The sequence below is a fragment of the Pseudoliparis swirei genome, chromosome 11 (genome assembly GCF_029220125.1).
Source record: "Pseudoliparis swirei isolate HS2019 ecotype Mariana Trench chromosome 11, NWPU_hadal_v1, whole genome shotgun sequence".
Classification (NCBI taxonomy): Eukaryota; Metazoa; Chordata; class Actinopteri; order Perciformes; family Liparidae; genus Pseudoliparis; species Pseudoliparis swirei.
This window is the reverse complement of record NC_079398.1, coordinates 21,263,589-21,283,108: the sequence shown is the minus strand read 5'-3', so window position 1 is coordinate 21,283,108 and position 19,520 is coordinate 21,263,589. Positions and strand designations below refer to the sequence as shown.

General features: G+C 45.0%; 1 protein-coding gene across 1 annotated transcript in view; it reads left to right on the top strand.

Moving 5' to 3' along the window:
* Window positions 1-19,190, top strand: part of LOC130201702 (T cell receptor beta chain MC.7.G5-like) — a 22,851-nt gene extending 3,661 nt beyond the window's left edge. The window contains exons 4-5 of the mRNA XM_056426795.1: window positions 17,267-17,317; window positions 18,784-19,190. Coding sequence (XP_056282770.1) covers window positions 17,267-17,317; window positions 18,784-19,190 — 458 coding nt within the window. The remainder of the gene's footprint in view (window positions 1-17,266; window positions 17,318-18,783) is intronic.
* Window positions 19,191-19,520: the final 330 nt, after the last annotated feature.

The window sequence follows — 19,520 nt, the reverse complement described above, 5'->3', positions numbered from 1 at the left end:
GCGACTCCGACAGCTGCGCCAAGACCCGACCGCCACGATACAAATGCATGTTTAGTTATCGGTAGGGGGAGCTGAAGACCTGCCGACTGCGCTTTAGAGTTTTGGTTCCTATTCAGTCATTTGTGAGAAGTGGCTTTTACACTGCAGTGGAGCTATTTAGCAGAATTGTTCTCAAATGTTAAATGACAAGCAATGAATACTGAAATTGTCTGGCCACAACAGGTTCCACACACACACACACACACACACACACATATTCAATTCAAGCCCATTTTCACAAATTACAAATGTGTCTCGGAGTGCTTTACAATCTGTACACATAGACATCCCTGACCTTTGACCTTTGACCTCACATCGGATCAGGAACAACTCCCAAATAACCATTCAGGGGGAAAAAGTGAAGAACCCTTCAGGAGAGAACAGAGGAGTATAGGGTGCGCCGCAGAATGGTCGCACTGATGAGAGCTCCGCCAAAACTATCTAGCGTTTTGTTTGTTTTGTTACTGTTAGTTGTTTGTTACGTTAATGTTGCAGTGTCGTTAATTCAATATGACCAGCAGACACTTATGGAGATCAGATTTGCACTCGGAGAGGACTACTACAATAACTTTAATTCAACTTTCCGGAGAGCGAGTTCGGACTGCAGCGGGCTCTTTGTTGTTCCGCCGTCGGATATACCCACAAGACGGAGGAAGAAAAAACGAGGCCGACGTGCTGGAGTTCTCGTTCGGACTCGGAAAAGGTATTTCAAACATGCGCTACCATCCATACTACTTGCCAACGTTCAGTCCATCGACAACAAGATGGATGATCTGAATGCACGTATTAAATTCCAACGGGACATCAGGAACTGCTGTGTATTGGCATTCGTCGAGACGTGGCTCGTCCCGGAGATTTCCGACGCGGCAGTTACTCCGTTGGGATTCAGCATACACCGTCAGGACAGGACAGCTGATTCAGGCAAGCGCAGGGGCGGAGGGGTCTGTGTTATGGTTAATTTTTCTTGGGCTACGGACATAGCAGTACTAGCATCTCACTGCTCTCCAGTCCTCGAGCTGTTGACTGTAAAAATCAGACCCTTCTATCTACCGCGGGAGTTTACTGCAGTCGTTCTGAGTGTAGTCTACATTCCCCCCCAAGTAGATAAGGCTACTGCTCTGGATTACTGTATGGAATTATCAACGGTCTGGAGAATGTGCACCCAGAGGCAGCCTTTATTGTGGTTGGGGATTTCAACAGAGCCAACATGAAGAAAGTCCTGCCTAAATACTACCAGCACATTGACTTCTTCACACGTGGAGATCAGACCCTTGACCATTGTTATACGACATTCCGGGACAGTTACAAAGCCCTCCCACGCCCTGCTTTTGGTAAAGCTGATCACACCTCCATTCTTCTGCTCCCCGCATATAGACAAAAGCTAAAACAGGTCAGACCGGCTGAGAGGACAGTCCATCAATGGAGTGACGAGGGTGTGGCGACTCTCCAGGACTGTTTTGACAACACTGACTGGCTGATGTTTCGGGAAGCAGCAGATGGGGACATTAATGAGTACACAGACACTGTTTCCAGTTACATCCAATATTGCATTGAGGACATCGTCCCGAAGAAGACTGTCCAGTCTTTCCTAATCAGAAGCCCTGGGTTGGCCTTGTGGTCCGGACCCACCTTAGAGCCCGGTCTGCTGCCTTTAACTCCGGGGATCCTGATCAGTACAGGAAGTCCAGATACGACCTTTTGACGGCCATCAAAGCTGCAAAGAGGACATACAGGAGCAAGGTGGAGTCTAGCTACCATGGCTCTGACCCCAGGCGCATGTGGAGTGGATTAAGAGCCATTACAGACTACAAGGGGAGGGCTGCAGTGAGACCCAGTCCTCTGTCCTTCTTCCAGCAGGCTGAATGCTTTTTCGCTCGTTTTGAGAGGACAGTGACCCCTGCAGCGGAGCTACCTGAGGGCCCAACCAGTGGTGTGCCTACTATAACTGTAGCAGAGGTGAGGCGCTGCTTCAATAAGATCAACCTCGCAAGGCACCTGGCCCGGATGGCATATCAGGTAGGGCCCTCAGGGTTGCGCTGACCAGCCAGCGGGGTCTTCAGCGACATCTTCAACCTCTCCCTCAGCCTGTCTGCACTCCCCACATGCTTCAAACGGACCACCATCGTCCCTGTGCCCAAGATCACCAAGGTCACCTGCTTGAATGACTACCGCCCGGTAGCACTGACCTCTGTGATCATGAAGTGCTTTGAGCGGCTGGTCAAATCATTCATCTGCTCCTTGCTGCCTCCCACCCTGGACCCGATGCAGTTTGCATACCGGTCCAACAGGTCTGAGCGATGGCATAGCCCTGACCACGCACACCCCTCACCCACCTGGACAAAGGGAATACATATGTGAGGATGCTGTTCGTGACTACAGTTCAGCATTCAATACCATCATCCCCTCCAGACTCGTCTCGAAGCTCGTGGACCTGGGACTAAGCACCTCCCTATGCAAATGGGTCTTCGACTTCCTGACGGGGAGGCCACAGGTGGTGAGAATCGGTGACCGCACCTCATCTACAGTCATCACCAACACAGGCACCCCCCAGGGCTGTGTGCTCAGCCCCCTCCTGTTCTCCTTGTTCACACATGACTGTGTAGCTACGCACAGCTCCAACCTCATTGTCAAGTTTGCTGATGACACAACCATTGTGGGCCTCATCACTGGCAATGATGAGTCAGCCTCCAGAGAGGTTGCTACCCTGACTACATGGTGTCAGGATAATGGCCTCTCTCTCAACATCAGCAAGACAAAGGAGATGATTGTGGACTTTAGGAGATGGCAGGTGGAGGAGCACGCACCCCTGCATATCAACGGTTCTGCAGTGGAAATGGTCAGCTGCTTCAGGTTCCTCGGGGTCAACATCAGCAACGACCTCACCTGGTCTGCTCACACAGACAAGGTGGTCAAAGCGGCCCGGAAGCGCCTCTTCTTCCTGAGGAGACTGAAGAAGTTTGGCATGGATTCAGTCATCCTCACCAATTTCTACAGATGCCCAATAGAAAGCATCCTGACTGGGTGCATCACAGTGTGGGAGCTGCACAGCCAAGGACCGCAAGGCCCTACGTCGTGTGGTCAGGACTGCGGAGTTCATCATCGGTAGGGAGCTCCCAGCCCTGCAGGACACAGACCGTACACGATGCCTCAGGAAGACTGGCAGGATCCTAAAGGACTGCCATCATCCAGCCTTCAGCCTGTTCACCCCGCTGCCTTCTGGAAGGCGGTACCGTAACATCGGTCTCGCACACAGAGACTGGAGAACAGTTTCTTCCGAGCCATCAGGCTGCTCAATGGACACTGACACACGATCGACACTTTTGCACTCGACACTTTACACTCGTCACTTTACATACACTGTCACTTTCAGCCTGTACTTACACTTACACTTTCTATTGCACTACCTGCTTTCACTACCTGCTACTCCCATTTGTCTGTAGTTTAGTTATGTGTATTATATGTTAGTATTATGTTCAGAGTTCTTGTACAGTGTGTATGTCATGTTATATTATGTTCGGCTATGATAGTTGTTGTGTGGTGCCTTGTCCTAAGAATTTCAGTGCCCAGTCTGACACTGTGTCATTCTGTGTATCTGACAATAAAAGACTTGACTTGACTTGACTTGATCCCTCTCCAGGATGGACAGAACAATAGATGTCATGTGACCAGAAGGACATATTTAGAGTTAAAACACATTAATATATATATATTTATATACAGTGGGTACGGAAAGTATTCAGATGTGTTATATAAAAAAACTTGTATAGTAACACGTGTATTATTTCTTTATACTATAAAAGTATTTGCAATAATACAATATATATATTTTTTCATATATATATTATCTACTATAAAAGTATTTGCGTTTTTATCTTTACGTTAAAAAGTAGTGTTGTCTTCAGCCTCCTTCGGTCCTTATTCAGTGGTATCTCCCCATGCAGCCCCGGAGAGGCCTCTAAACCCTCGGCTAGCCCTCGACCTGCAATGTCCACCGCATGCGCTGCAGGGGCCACTCTGCCTTCAGGGCCGGTGTCGCCGCTGCAGGGCGACACCGGCCTGTGAAAAAGGAAAAAACAACAAAACAAAGCCTTTAACTGGGGCATCGTAAAGTATTTTCACACCAGCAGGGGGCAGCAAACCTCAACATGAACATTAAGGATGTCGTCCACTCCCATTGCGATGCAAGAGAACGCTAGCCCCTCCCCTCTGAGAGCCATGACGTCGACCTCTCTGACCCCGATAGTCTTCATCGATCCGTAACAGTGACGCAGTCTCGTCCTCAGCTGTGGAGAAACTCTTAAACTTCATTAACATGATTGTTGTGGTCTTGATATGCTATTGTCTTCATCTGCCGGGAAATAACGGTGAGAAGCAAGACAACACCTTTGGAAAGAGGAAGTCATTTCAGGATTTACAATCTCCTCGCCTTTGTTGATTCTATCAACACGATGTTGGCCACACGCGTTGTGACGTCGTCTATGAAATAAAGATCGTTTTAGAAACCAATATGGTTGTAAACTTTTCTCATTAACTACAAGAATGATGACATTTACAAGCCGAGTGAATGGTTTCAGGTTTAAATAACAATAAAGAAGCATAACCGTCATGAACTATAAAGTCTACCATGGTCACGTTTATGTTTTTGTAAAGAAACACCGTTTTAAAAATGTCTTAAAATGTGTTTATATCTAGAGTCGAGAGTGGATGTAGATGTTATAACTGAGAGGGGTTGAGGTTGTACACATAGAGTGCAACTGCAAAACAAAGAGGTCTATGAAAAATCTGGGTATGAAATGAATGTCTGTTGATTTTATTTATTTTTTATTTTATTTTTCACATTAATGTATTTTACCTTTTTTGAGTTATTTCGTTTTGTATTTAATGCTTATCATTTGGTTGTATTTAGTTTGATTGTTTGGTCCTTCCCTCCCTCCTCATTGGGTCCTACTCTTGGAGGGTAGATGTATAAACATGTGGGAGGGGATGGGTGGGAATGTTGGGCGGGTGTGTATGTGGATATGGATGTGTGCTGATTTTATTATGTTGTAGATATATATATATTTTTTCTTTTTTTTTCTCGATGTCAAGGACTAATCTGTTTGTGGAAAATGCAAAATAAAAAGTTATAAAAAATTATTAGAACTATAAAGTCTACCATGGTCACATTTATGTTTTTGTAAAGAAATACCGTTTAAAAAATGTCTTTAAATGTGTTTCTCACAAATAGATCACGTCATTAACTCTGGCCTGTTTTGTGTGTCAGTGATCTACAGGTAATCTACCTGCAGTGATGACCTGCAGGGGGCCCTCCAGCACCACGTGTACCACACCTTGTGTAGATGTGTACACAGCAGCTCTTGAGGTCCCGTCACACGACGCAGCGACACCGGCAGCTCGTCACGTCTCTCATCCACGAGGCTGTTGGTCCGACAGCATGGATATCATCGTCCGGACAACAGTCTTGTTGCTGTGGACTACAGGTGATGTACAAGAACAGTCTAACTGTTCAGAATTACAGTCGTTTTGTTTGTTAAAACACGTTCACATTTCAAGTTTGCCTCATTGGAATAGTTTATAATTTTAGAAGTAGTGTCAAAGAATATCATAGGAATCCAAAAGATGAGCCGTGATCACCTTTACTGCTTCGCACACAGGTTTAAGTGATGGGAGACGTGTCACCCAGACTGACATAGTGTGGAAACACGAGGGGGAAGATGCGACAATGAGCTGCAGCTCCGACTACTGGAACACTCGCCAGATGTACTGGTTCAGACAGCTGCCAGGAGAAACATTGCAACTGATCGTGTTCACAAGAAGAGGAAACAAAGTCCATGATTTTGGAGATTTCAGCACAGAGAAATTTTCAGCCACCGAGCCTGATGGTCAGAGCGGTACGTTCACCGTGAAGAACCTGCAGCCAGAAGACAACGGCTTGTACTTCTGTGCTGCGTCTCATCACAGTGATACAGAGTCACTCAGTAGCTGAACAGAAACCACAGCGCTCTGTGAACACGATGCTCACAATGATCTCGAGCCCTGCGGGGACCTGGAGGAGCACTTTGAGACGCCACGTGGATCTTTAATAAAGCAGCCATCGAGATCAGAGGAAACGTAGAGGCACTCCCACCTGCAACTCTTCATATCTCTGTCTCCTCACCGAGAGACACGCGAGACTCTGACTTCCACAACATGGACGCAGGGATGGATTAATGAACGGGCCTACCGGGCCCAGGCCCGCAGGGGCCCATGAGCTCAGGGGGCCCCTAGGCCAGAGCCTCCGCACGTGACGTCGCTGTTATTAACATTGTATTGATATGAATAGGGATGAGAATTGATAAGATTTTACCGATTCCGATGCCTTATCGATTCCTGCTTATCGATTCGATTCCTTATCGATTCCCTTATCGATTCTTATTGGGCAAGGGGTGAAAAAAATAGCACAAACGGGTTTATTTACATTAATTTTCTTTTCTATAATTTTCTATAATGCTGCACACACCATATACAGTATGTATACATACACATTTACATTTTTTTAAAGAACCAAAAACATTTATACATATTCCTCTTGAACTTAAAATAAAACTTACATAACTTAAATAAAATGTATTCTGTTTAATTTAAACATGTTCCTAGAAATTACAGTGCTCCTTCCTTTTTTTAAAGGGTATATGAACTGAGCTGCCAAAAATGAAACTAGCAGTGGCAAATACCAAGTGTGCAACCATCAATTGTATGGATCATCAACAATTCTTGTGCAGAAAAATAAGCATGTCTGCTTTCTCCGGGAGGATCCGCGATCTCTCAGGACTTCGTGTCTCCAGCCGTGGAGAACACTCTCTCAGATGGGCTGGAGGATGAACACAAAGATATGAGGAGGTGTACAAGCCGTGCTGTAGCCTGTGACCCAGACAGACGACCAGCCTCTGAACCGGTCTGACTCTGAACGTCATCAGCTAAATTGGATGGCAATGGAGATTATTTATATAGTGAAAGCTGGTTTACACAATGAACGCCTCCCCATTTGGACCGGCCCCCTGAACAATATCAGAGACGCGTTCCGATTTATTATTTTTTTCACCTGGCCCGCTGCCGTTGAGATTGCAGTGAGACGCGGAGAATGTGTGAAGTGGTGCTCTTCACAATAAAACATCTTTGATGGGACGTGTCGCGTCTCGGCCAATCAGCGTTCAGATGTCCACAGCGTTTGGGAAGTTAGGTTAGCTTGGATGTTAGTCCGCTACATCTGCTGCCGTCACGCTGCACGGTGTAGCGATACTAACAAAGTACCCGTACGTTAAAAACGATGTGATTTAGCATATTTTTTGTATCGATACTTCATTAAAAGAGCAATCAGAGCGCACGCGCTGCTCCGCTCCGTTAAATGCTGTCTGCGCGCGCAGCGCTCAGCCGTAATGCGCGCACACAGGTGAGAACACTCTCACCTCACACTAGCACTTTTTGTCGTGTGAAATAGAGCCAAACTTTAGAACGCCTCTGCCTAGTTGCCATGTTTGCTGCAGTCTGAAGAAGAAACTAAAAAAGTTTGCGCATGCGCAACGCCACAGAGGACCGTTAGCAGAACCGTTAAAGAATTTGGCTGATGATCCCAAACAATCGGTTCACTGGGAACCGGCTCTAAAACAGAACCGGTTCTCGATGCCCATCCCTAGATATGAATATGATGATATGACACGATGCGCCTTAGCCGGTATATGCTAGGCTTAAGTCATTCATGTCATTAACAGGGCCTCAAAAGTCCTTCTGAAAAACTAAAGAATAGCCTAAACATTCACTTTGAAGATGTCACAAGAAAGAAACCATCATGATACCTTTCAAGTGAGTGTTTATCCCCTCAGTTTATCTTTTGGACTTTAGAGGGTCTGAGTACTCCATGCAATATGGGCCCTTCAACTCTGTAGGGAGAAATCCAAAAAGCAAGTGCAAAACAATAGCATTAGAGCTCTGTCTCAGCACCCCCAACACACACAAATGTGCTGTTTATGTGGCATTTCTGTAAAGTTGTTCTTCATGAAAACCCCATTATGATGTTATCCACCCCTGATCTGTCTGAATGGAGCCCCTCAATCATAACACATTCATAACATTTCACTGTATGCTCCTTTCAATATGTTTTACTGGTAGGCCTTAACTAGGACAAGTGAGATTCCTTACATGAGCTTAAAAAAACTATTTTGAACAGTTTATAGAAGAAAAAAAAGAAGACAACAAATGTCGGGGGGGGGGGGGGGGGGCCTTGACAGGTCCAGGCCCTCGTGGTTTCTTAATCCATCCATGCATGGACGTTACAACGCGTGGACTCGTCAGATTGATTATACCGCTAATCTGGATGAAAGGTGAATTATGAACTCGTCGCTTTAAAATGTTCAATCTACAGAATGGAGCAGATGACAGCTCGTGTTAACCAAAGAACGGAAACATTTCTGAAGCACTGGCAAAAGTGGTGCAACTATGTCTCAGATAAATGACTGTATTTCTTTACTCTATGGAAAATGATTTCTCCCTGATTTATTTATAGTTTTGTTACTATGGTATTGTTTTTGTTTCTTTATTTGTTTGTGTGTGTTTTTTACTTCTCTTTATACATAAGATCTGAACATTTTAAATATGTGTATGTGAGATTCTGAACACTCATAAAATATATAAAAAATAAATTCAAAAAATGTTCATCTCTTAGTTATAGAAATAAACCATTATATAGGATTGCATCAAGTGTTGTAAATAGGTTTAAAGTGGTGAACTGGCGCACGTGGAAGCTGAACAAAAAACCCCGGGAGTGCCGTTAGTCCGTGATGAAATAAAATAGAAATATATTCATTTCTTAATAAATTTTAAAAAAGGTGATTCCAGCAAGTGCCTTTTTAAGAGCAGATTTTGATACTTTAAAGCAGTTTTTCACTGTGTCAAACATATCAGAAATATCAACTTTTTTATTCATTTAAAGGGCTATTTAGGTAGTCAACAAACAAACATAAAGTACCTCACACTTAAACTTGGGAAGCAATATTAATTCTAATAATTTTCTGGAGGTTTTAATTGCTGGGGTCAAATTGACCCCGAGGGTAAAATATGTTCGTAAATGTAAAGGTAACAGGAGGGTTAAACAGAACATTTTTCTCTTGTTTGTCAACCATTAACTCCACCATGATACAATCTAAAGGTGGACAGATTGACAAGTGACTTCTTTTTGCTCGGTCGATGCGGCGCTACGGAGCTCTGTGGCGCCAGTCGCAGATCGATAAGTGTTAACGCAACGCGAAGAGACAGAAATGACATGCTGCTGTGGAGATACGATCACCAACACACGTTTGGTTTAATAAAGAACAAAGACGTGCTATAGAGAACATGTCAGGGGGCGGGCCAATCTCTTTAATGTCATCGATCTACCAACACTACGCCGCGATCGACTGGCAGGTCGCGATGGACGTGTTGAGACCCTGATCTACAGGAAGTAAAAGTCGTCACAAGGTTTCCGGAGGTGAACCTGCGGAAGGATCATTACCGATGAACAGACCGTCTGCATGAGAGCGGACAGAGTTCAGATTGAAGTGGTGTATTGGAAGCTCATTTTGCAAGTGACTTTTTTTTCGTCCCGACGACCAACAACAGACGGATTGGAAGCTCATTCTGCGCATGCGTTAAATGCGTTAAAAAAAAAAACTAGTTAAACCTGTAATTGGATTAACTGAGTTAACGCGTTATTTTTCACAGCACTAATTTATTTACATTCCGTTGCCTCTGTACCTGTATTCTAGCAATGACAATACATTGAATCCAATCCAATTACAACACAACACTGACAACATGATCCATCAGTGCAACTCATGTAAGTTCAGCTCTCATCACAATGCCATCAAGCCATGTGACTCCAGTCAGTGCATGGCTGTGACTGAACTCTGTCTGTGAGCTTGTAGTTAGTTCATAATCACAGACAGACAGTCTGAGGCCGTCTGTCAGTAATCCAGCTCCTGGTCTTTGATTTGGTGATTTTCTCAACTCCACTGATGAGTTTTTCGGGGCAAATTTGGTATTCATGAACGTTTTCTCATCTGGGATTGGTTCTGAACTCAGACCGTTAGTGATTACATTCACATCAGCTCAACAGACATCCTCAGATTTAAATAATTATCATAATAATAAATATGAGAATCACCATTTGTGACTCCTGCATCTGTCCTTTTCAAATAATAGAATGAATTCAATTGCAATCACTTTCAAGTATAACAGATTGCTCTATCGGACAACAAAAAAAAGCTCAATGTTGAGATTTTGTTTTGAAGGACAACAGCAGAGAAGGCCAACTCACGGTAAGACCTGGCAAGTCGCCAAGAATCGGCTATCGCGCATGCGCAGCGTAACCTGTTAATGCCTTAACGTAAACATTTACACGAAAGTACAGGCATGTCAACATTTATTTATTGATGACTTAGTTTCATGTCGCTGTACTTTGAGCTTGTGAAGGATGAAGGAGCGCACCCTGTTCTGCTGTCGATCTAGAGGCAGCTTTAATTCAGCGTGATCGTTTGTCCTGGCAGAACCTGGACATGAGCGTCAGGCCGACAGTCAAAGTGCTAGCCCTTCACCAAAGGAGTGTCAAAGCCACGGAGACCAGGAGGAGAACAAGAAGACCATCGTGTGTGTGGCCAGTGGGTTCTGCAGACCACGTCGGCGTGCTCTGGAAGGTCGGCGGTGGAGGTCCACGGGGTGGCGACCGACAGCCGCTCTCGGCACGGCAAGTCTTACAGGATCAGCAGCAGGCTGAGTCTCTGCCAAAGACCGGTTCACAGACCAAGGTTCACCTGCAGCGTCCGCTTCTTCAACGGACGCAGGCTCTACCACTCCATCCTGGGGAAAGTCGCTTCATTTGAGACACGACCCACCTGAGCGTGTTCTCTTTGCACCGACAACAATCTGTCTCACGCTTTTATCCTTCTTCCATCAAGCGCGCTGACCAGAGGTAAGTATCGTTTGTACCTGAATGCATCATCGCTGCTATTTAATGTCCTGGATGTTTCCTCTTTGAGTCGTGTCACTAAACTCTCTGCAGAGAAATATCTGAGGATCACACAGGTCAAACTGTCTAGGTTCTCATCGTCAGCGCCGTCACGAGCTTTGTGGCGTTTCTGGTGTGGAGGCTTCAGGTTTGTTCCACAGGGTCTCCATGTTGCTTTCCTGGCTTCACCTCTTCATCCAAACTGTTTACTCAATTATTTAGCATTTGACATGAATTAGGCCCTAGTTTTAATGTGTGACTGAAGAGTCGTAGATAAAGAGTTTGTGATGTCATGACATCGTGTCCTTTGCAGAGTTCAGCGGAAGCAGGCGACTGAGAGCTGAGGCCTGGACAGAAGTTCATCGAGTAGATCGTTGTGTGTTGCACTCAAATGAACTAGAGGAGCAGTTGTCTCTGTTTTTAAAACTGCCATGCAAATACTTTGGCCTCACATTTCTTTTAAAAATACGTAAAATAATTCTGTGTGTCATTGGAACGCATACGTTGCTTATTTTCCGTCTAAATAAAAGTGTTTCAGAGGATCTCCGTCTGTCGTGTTCTGTCATTTCTGTACCGTCACCGTGACAAGTTGTTCCTTTCTCAGGACACAAGACGGTACAGAAATGACAGAACACGACAGACGGAGATCCTCTGAAACACTTTTATTTAGACGGAAAATAAGCAAACGTGCGTTCCACGATGACACACACAGAATTATTTTACGTATTTTTAAAAGAAATGTGAGGCCAAAGTATTTGCATGGCAGTTTTAAAAATAGAGACACAACTGCTCCTCTAGTTCATTTGAGTGCAACACACAACGATCTACTCGATGAACTTCTGTCCAGGCCTCAGCTCTCAGTCGCTCTGCCGCTGAACGCTGCAAAAGGACACGATGTCATGACATCACAAACTCTTTTTATCTACGACTCCTTCAGTCACACATTAAAAACTAGGAAGCCTAATTCATGTCAAATGCTAAATAATTGAGTAAACACAGTTTGGATGAAGAGGAAGGCCAGGAAAGCAACATGGAGACCCTGTGGAACAAACCTGAAGCTTCCACACCAGAAACGCCACAAAGGTCTGAGACGGCGCTCTTGACGATGAGAACCTCAGAGACAGTTTGGCCGCCAGTGATCTCAGATATTTCTCTGCAGAGAGTTTAGTGACACGCTCAAAGAGGAAACATCCAGGATTAAATAGCAGCGATGATGCATTCAGGTACAAACGATACCTCTGGTCAGCGCCCTTGATGGAAGAAGGATGGCGTGAGACAGATTGTTGTCGTGCAAAGAGAACACGCCAGGTGGGTCGTGTCTCAAATGAAGCGTTCCCCAGGATGGAGTGAGAGAGCTGCGCCCTGCTGAAGAAGCGGACGCTGCAGGTGAACTCTGTGTTCTGTGAACCAGTCTTTGGCAGAGACCTCAGCCTGCTGCTGATCCTGTAAGACTTGCCGTGCGAGAGCGGCGCTGTCGGTCGCCACCCCGTGGTGACCACCCCGTCGACCTTCCAGAGCACGCCGACGTGGTCTGGGTAGAACCCACTGGCCACACACACGATGGTCTTGTTCTCCTCCTGGTCTCCGTGGCTTTGACACTCCTTTGGTGAAGGGCGAAGCACTTTGACTGTCGGCCCGCTGACGTCATGTCCAGGTTCTGCCAGGACAAACGATCACGCTGTGAATTAAAGCTGCCTCTAGATCGACAGCAGAACAGGGTGCGATGCCGGCTCCTTCATCCTTCACAAGCTCAAAGTACACCGACATGAAACTAAGTCATCAATAAATAAATGTTGAAATGCCTGTACTTTCGTGTAAATGTTTACGTTAAGGCATTAACAGGTTACGCATGCGCGATAGCCGAGATTCTTGGCGACTTGCCAGGTCTTACCTCCGTGAGTTCGGCTTTTCTGCTGTTGTCCTTCAAAACAAAATCTCAACATTGAGCTTTTTTGTTGTTGTCCGATAGAGCAATCTGGTTTACTTGAAAGTGATTGCAATTGAATTCATTCTATTATTTGAAAAGGGACAGATGCAGGAGTCACAAATGGTGATTCTCATATTTATTATTATGATAATTATTTAAATCTGAGGATGTCTGTTGAGCTGATGTGAATGTAATCACTAACGGTCTGAGTTCAGAACCAATCCCAGATGAGAAAACGTTCATGAATACCAAATTTGTTCCAAAAACTCATCAGTGGAGTTGAGACAAGCACCAAATCAAAGACCAGGAGCTGGATTACTGAGACGGCTCAGACTGTCTGTCTGTGATTATGAACTAACTACAAGCTCACAGACAGAGTTCAGTCACAGCCATGCACTGACTGGAGTCACATGGCTTGATGGCATTGTGATGAGCTGAACTCATGAGTTGCACTGATGGATCATGTTGTCAGTGTTGTAATTGGATTGGATTCAATGTATTGTCATTGCTAGAATACAGGTACAGAGGCAACGGAATGTAAATAAATTAGTGCTGTGAAAAATAAATAAATACATGGAGTGACGTTAAAAATTAAAATAAGTTCATTCTTGACATGGAAACCTGGAAAAGAATGATCTTAACTCGAGGTCCACTAACTGGACCCTCGGTGCATAACCAGAGACCATAGTCTCCTTGAGTTAAGACAATTAAGTCAAACTTTATGTCTTCATTCCTTATTACTAGTTTGTGTTAAAACCTTATCAAACGTGTATTTTACTTTATTTATCTTAAGAATGCAAAAATCCAACATGCAACACAATAATCATCAAACATGCGAGTCTTATGAACCCTATTAATGGTGATGTTTTGTCCCACAGATCAAGTGAAGAGTTTGAGCCATCACATGCCAGAATAGTCAGACAACGGGTGTTACGGTTTAGCGACCGTGTTAACAGGCGATTTTGAACCGACGCATCCGTTGTTAGCAGTTACGACGGCCGCTCGTCAAAAATAAGTTAGAGAACATATGTGTCCCCGTGAATGCCTCTTGGTTTAATTGTGAAATAGTGTAAAACCCTTGTATACATACTAATATATACTATACAAATTAAACAATGCGGCATTCACGAGGGTATAGCTCCGTGTTTCTTCCTATTTTCAACGGCCGTCGTAACTAACGACGGACGCGTTCGGTTTAAAGTCGCCAGTTAACACGGTCGCGTCTTAAACCGTAACACCGGTCTTCAAACTGCTTCTCACAGTCACTCTACCCTGTCAGTCAGTGCGGTTACATGCAATCGAATTATTGGCTTAGTCGGACTGAAATCGAATTATCCGTTTCATGTAAACACCTTAGTCGGACTATGCGTCCGACCGTCCGATTAACACCTGGATAGCTCGGTCCGATCCAGTTGATAATTCGACTCCGGCATGTAACTCTGAATTCGATTCGAACTGGACTTTGCGCTTTGCATGCTCGAGATCCTCCGCCTCCTCCCTTCTGCCCCCTCCCTCCCATGCCGTGACCCGGAAGTCGAAAGAGACGATAAATTAAATTCTCCGTGTACCTTCGCGACGGGTCTTTCTCTCCGTTATCAACTCAGCCAATAGCGCCATTTGCATTCGCTGTACTCCTATTAACACCATGGAAGAATAGTAGAGGGATGTAGCTTCGCCTTGCTCTCTGTTCGCCATCTTTCTCGAAATGTTGTTGTTGGTGGTGGTGAAGAGGTCAAGCGGAAATGGCTGTATCACCACGAGTTGTAATGAAAACAGCGCCACCTATCGTATCGGATATGACATGCTTTCAAAGGCCAATGATTCGAATTACTCACTGCCATGTATATTGGGATAACAGCAGATCCCCCAAAAGATAGCAGAGTCCGACTAAAGCAAGATTCGAATTATACCATCATGTAAACGCACTGAGTGTAGGTGTATCCAATTAAATTGAGACCTCTCCGTTGGCTGGTACAGCATGATGTGAAGTTTGGCGCCATTATGACTGCATTTCTTCCCCGGTGTTACGGTTTAAGAAGCGACCGTGTTAACTGGCAACTTTAAACCGAACGCGTCCGTCGTAACTACGACAACAACGGGCGCGTCCGGTTCAAAGTCGCCAGTTAACACGGTAACTTCTTAAACCGTAACACCGGTTCAAGAGAAGGCATCCAGACAGGAGCTCTGATTATTCCCCGTGTGACTCTTTCAGACTCGGTTGTGTGTTTCTGCGCTGCAGGTACACAGTGATGTAGTTAGCTTCGCCTCACGTTAGCTAAGACAAGGACACAAACACAAAGTAAACAAAGCCGAAACATCAACTCGCATGTCAAGAAGTAAAAGCTCACCTTGGCCACGTCATGCAGTGACTTCCGGTCATCTTTGAGAGGAGTGACGTCTTCGGGAAGAGAAGAGTGGACAGACATTTTTGAGACAAAATGACCAGCTAACGAGCAAAGAACAGAGTTATGTTCCTTCATGGCCGCCAGGAGGCGACGTGACTCAACTGTTTGGAGTAAACCCGCTTATTAAACGCGACACAAGCTGTGATGAATGTTTATGGCGCACTCTTTAGGGGTTTAATGCATTCAAATGTTTCTTTCTCTTGTCCTGGTAAGAAGTACAGGCCAGCGTGGAGAAGCAGAGGGGGCGGGGCAATGTCAGTTTAAGGAGACACATATTCAGGATTGACCAATCACGTTACACCAAGGCCCACCCCTCCACAGGTGTGTTCACGGAGCCTCATTCGTGACAGAAACTGAACGAGGCTCCATGAACCAACGTTAGGAAATACTTGTTGACATAATCATTATTGAATTTATAATATAAAACACAAAAACACAAGACGGACTCCGAAGTCTCGTTTCTTAATGAGTTTTTGGAAATAACACTCGGTCCCAATGTGATGTGATCACGTGACCTCATGGTTTATTTGTGCTGAACAGAGCGATGTGTGAATCATTTCTCTGGGAGGAGGATCATGGCTGACATGTTTATCACAGGCTTTATCTGTCGCTTCTTCTACACTCAGGTGAGTTTTGAGCGTTAACTCATCGTGGATGTGCCCCCGACATGTGCTTGAATGATCCAGTTTCCAAGCATCATTTATGCAAGTTTACAGTTCTGTACATCGAGTTGAGGCAGAATAAAAAATGTCATCTTTTTGTGTGCTTTAGGTCTCACGGTTGTAGTTCTTCAGTCTGGAGATTAGACATCCCACCCGGGACTCACGGTGACCTTTGTGTGTAAACGAGTGTCTCCTCAGTTCACTGGTTCTGGGTGTAAAGAGAAGTGTGACCAGCAGAGACGTCCCTCCCTCTCTTCAAACCAACAGAGACCAGGTCCTCTCCTCCTTCCCGCCGCTCTTGCTTCTTTTCTCAGCCGGACCAGAAACAGCAGCAGTCGGGTTGGAGGCCCGACCTGAACAGCTGCTCCCTCACAGAGAGATGGAGGCTGAGATATGGAGAGGCCGGGTGGGGGGAGGAGAGAGGAGAAGAGACTTCAGGTTTTGGTGTGATGCTTTCTCACCGTGGGGAGTGGGAGGCCCACGGTGATACAATCCCATAGAGCCGCTGCACAAAAACCTCCTCCCATTGACACCCAGTGTGGAGACCACCACATGCTACCTGGGACACTTGGAAGAGCAGAAGCATCAATATTCTGAAGGTGTGTACGCTGTCGGGCCGAACTGGAACCAGAGAGGCAACATTCATGGGTGAATTGGCCAAATATATATATTTTTTAAACAAGTTGTGAAGCACTGGGATGCTTCTTTCATTCATCCTGACAGCAGCAACACATTTGGACGTTATGAAGCTCGTCCTGCATGTTGAAACCTTCTTCCTCCTCTGGATTATCACTCTGTGTTTCAACACGACGGTTATGGGACGTTTTGAGACCTTCAGCGTGACGCTGGATCACAGCTGACTCTGGAAAGGGAACCAAACTCACTGCTTTAGGTCAATATCTCAGTTTATTATTGAGGTTTGTTCAATGCATTATTGCATTATTGGTAAAAACCTTCCAAACACAGTCAGGTTAGTAAACAGAGAACGACTCAGGAGTCTCATGCTCAGTATCTCTGCACTGTGACATGCAAACGAAGCTCACTTTGGAAAAGGAACCAAACTCACTGTTTTGGGTAAGTCGCGGATCGTCTGATGGAACACATGTGATAGATTTGTCATTCCGGTGATGCATAAACAAACGTAATGTATCGTAGAGTTCAAGTTCAGCTCGGGGCCTTTTTGATGTTAAGCTTAAGCGCTGTGTCTATTACGACGCAGCCGATTACAACGCAGCCTATTTCGGCCAGGGAACGAAACTGACGGTTCTCGGTAAGTTAGACTTCAAAGCTTCTCATAATTCACTGGTATATAAAAAATTTGAAGAAGAAAAAAAAAACTTTTGTTTTAATACAATAAAGACCATTTGAAAGCAGCTAAAGAAGCAAAGTCAAATATATTTTGTATATACAGCCGTTGATAAAGTCTACGGCAAAACATGGGAACAATGAAACAAGTATTGCAATTGGAGTTATTCTGAAACAAACTTTATGTTCCCGACATTCTGCTCAGAGCTTTTTGTTCTCAAGCTTAAATGCCGTGTCAGCAGAGAGTCTATTCAGTCTGTACGACGTCTACCTCGGCCAGGGAACTAAGCGGACTGTTCTCGGTGAGTCAGACATCCACATTCCTTCACATGAACCTGTGAGAAGCAAAATATATAAAAACCCAACGGTTGGGGCAGTGAGAGAGACGTGTGTATTAAATACAGCAACAGCACAGCACCGTTCAGCAGCTGTTGGTTTTTAATGTCAAGGAAAGTTACATTTAAGAGGTGAAGGTTAGGAACATTTGACTCTTTTATACCCACTGAAGTAGATTAAGTTCTTGAAGCAGTCAAAGAGGAACAAAGGAGGAATAGCGGCTCAGATAAAGAGGCCGCCGGAGGTTTTGTATCGGTGGACATTTTCTGTGCTCCTACTGGGATGTTTTCTTTGGAGCTGGAACTAAACTCACCGTTCTCGGTAAGACAGTTAAAGTGATTCGATATATATATATATACACACCAACATTAATTATCAAAAGAATGATATCAAATTGACATTTTGAGCTCGGGCAGTTCTTCTCGTGCAGCCTCGTATCAGTGTGAACAATACAAGTCTGCTTCCTTTGGCCGTGGCACCAGACGGACAGTGTTGGGTAAGAAAATGATAACAAATCGTATGCATGAATCTATATTCCTGAGCTTCTACTAAATCTGCAGAATTATAATTTAAAAAAGCATATGTTCCATCAACGTAATAAAATAAATCTCTCTGTTCTGCAGCAAAACAAAGCTGCACGAGGTCAGGGCACCGACTTCATGTTCATTCATCAGTGACTCAAAGTGTTGAACTGAAAGTATTCACCAAGCCGACAAGGTCTCATTCATATATCAAAGAAGTGGAATAAAATAACAAAAAGTGTGTCATATATCTGTGACATCTGGTGATTGTTGGACCGTATGTGTGCTGGTCGGTAAAAGAAAAGCCCACAAAAGGAAGTTGAAGAAAATAACAGATGCTATAGGTTTAATCTGCCCTTGAAGTCAGTTTTTGACATGCGAGTCAGCGGCAGTTATCCGACTTATTCTGGAGAAGGAACCAAACTGACAGTTCTTGGTAAGATAATAAATAATTGGTTATTTGTCTTGGACACCAGAACAAAAGACGCCTTGTTGTCAAAGGTTCAGATGTCTCTTTCTGCAGGACTTTGACCCTGCAGCTTTAATTTCGTGATGTGTCCTTTTGTCCTGGCAGAACCTGGACATGACGTCAGCGGGCCGACAGTCAAAGTGCTTCGCCCTTCACCAAAGGAGTGTCAAAGCCACGGAGACCAGGAGAAGAAGAAGACCATCGTGTGTGTGGCCAGTGGGTTCTACCCAGACCACGTCGGCGTGCTCTGGAAGGTCGACGGGGTGGAGGTCACCACCGGGGTGGCGACCGACAGCGCCGCTCTCCGGCACGGCAAGTCTTACAGGATCAGCAGCAGGCTGAGGGTCTCTGCCAAAGACTGGTTCACAGACCACAAAGAGTTCACCTGCAGCGTCCGCTTCTTCAACGGGACGCACACGGAGCTCTACTCACACTCCATCCTGGGGGGGAAAGGTACGCTTCATTTGAGACACACAACCCACCCGAGCATGTTCTCTTTGCACCAACAATGATGCTTAAACTACTAAATTCTCGGCTGAAAACATACTTAAACTAGAACGGGCACTCGGTAGAGCGCATACCTTCGCATATCACAAGATTGGGCATTGAATTATGAACATGTTGGCATTAGTTGCATGCCAATTGGATAAAAATTGACCGTGCTATGGTAAAAAGAAGATGTTGACCTTTTCATGACCTTGACCTTGACCTTTGACCCGATCGATCCCAAAGTCTAATCAAATGGTCCCCGGTAATAACCAATCATCCCACCAAATTTCATGTGATTCAAGAAGATGTTGACCTTTTTCATGACCTTGACCTTGGACCCGATCAATCCCAAA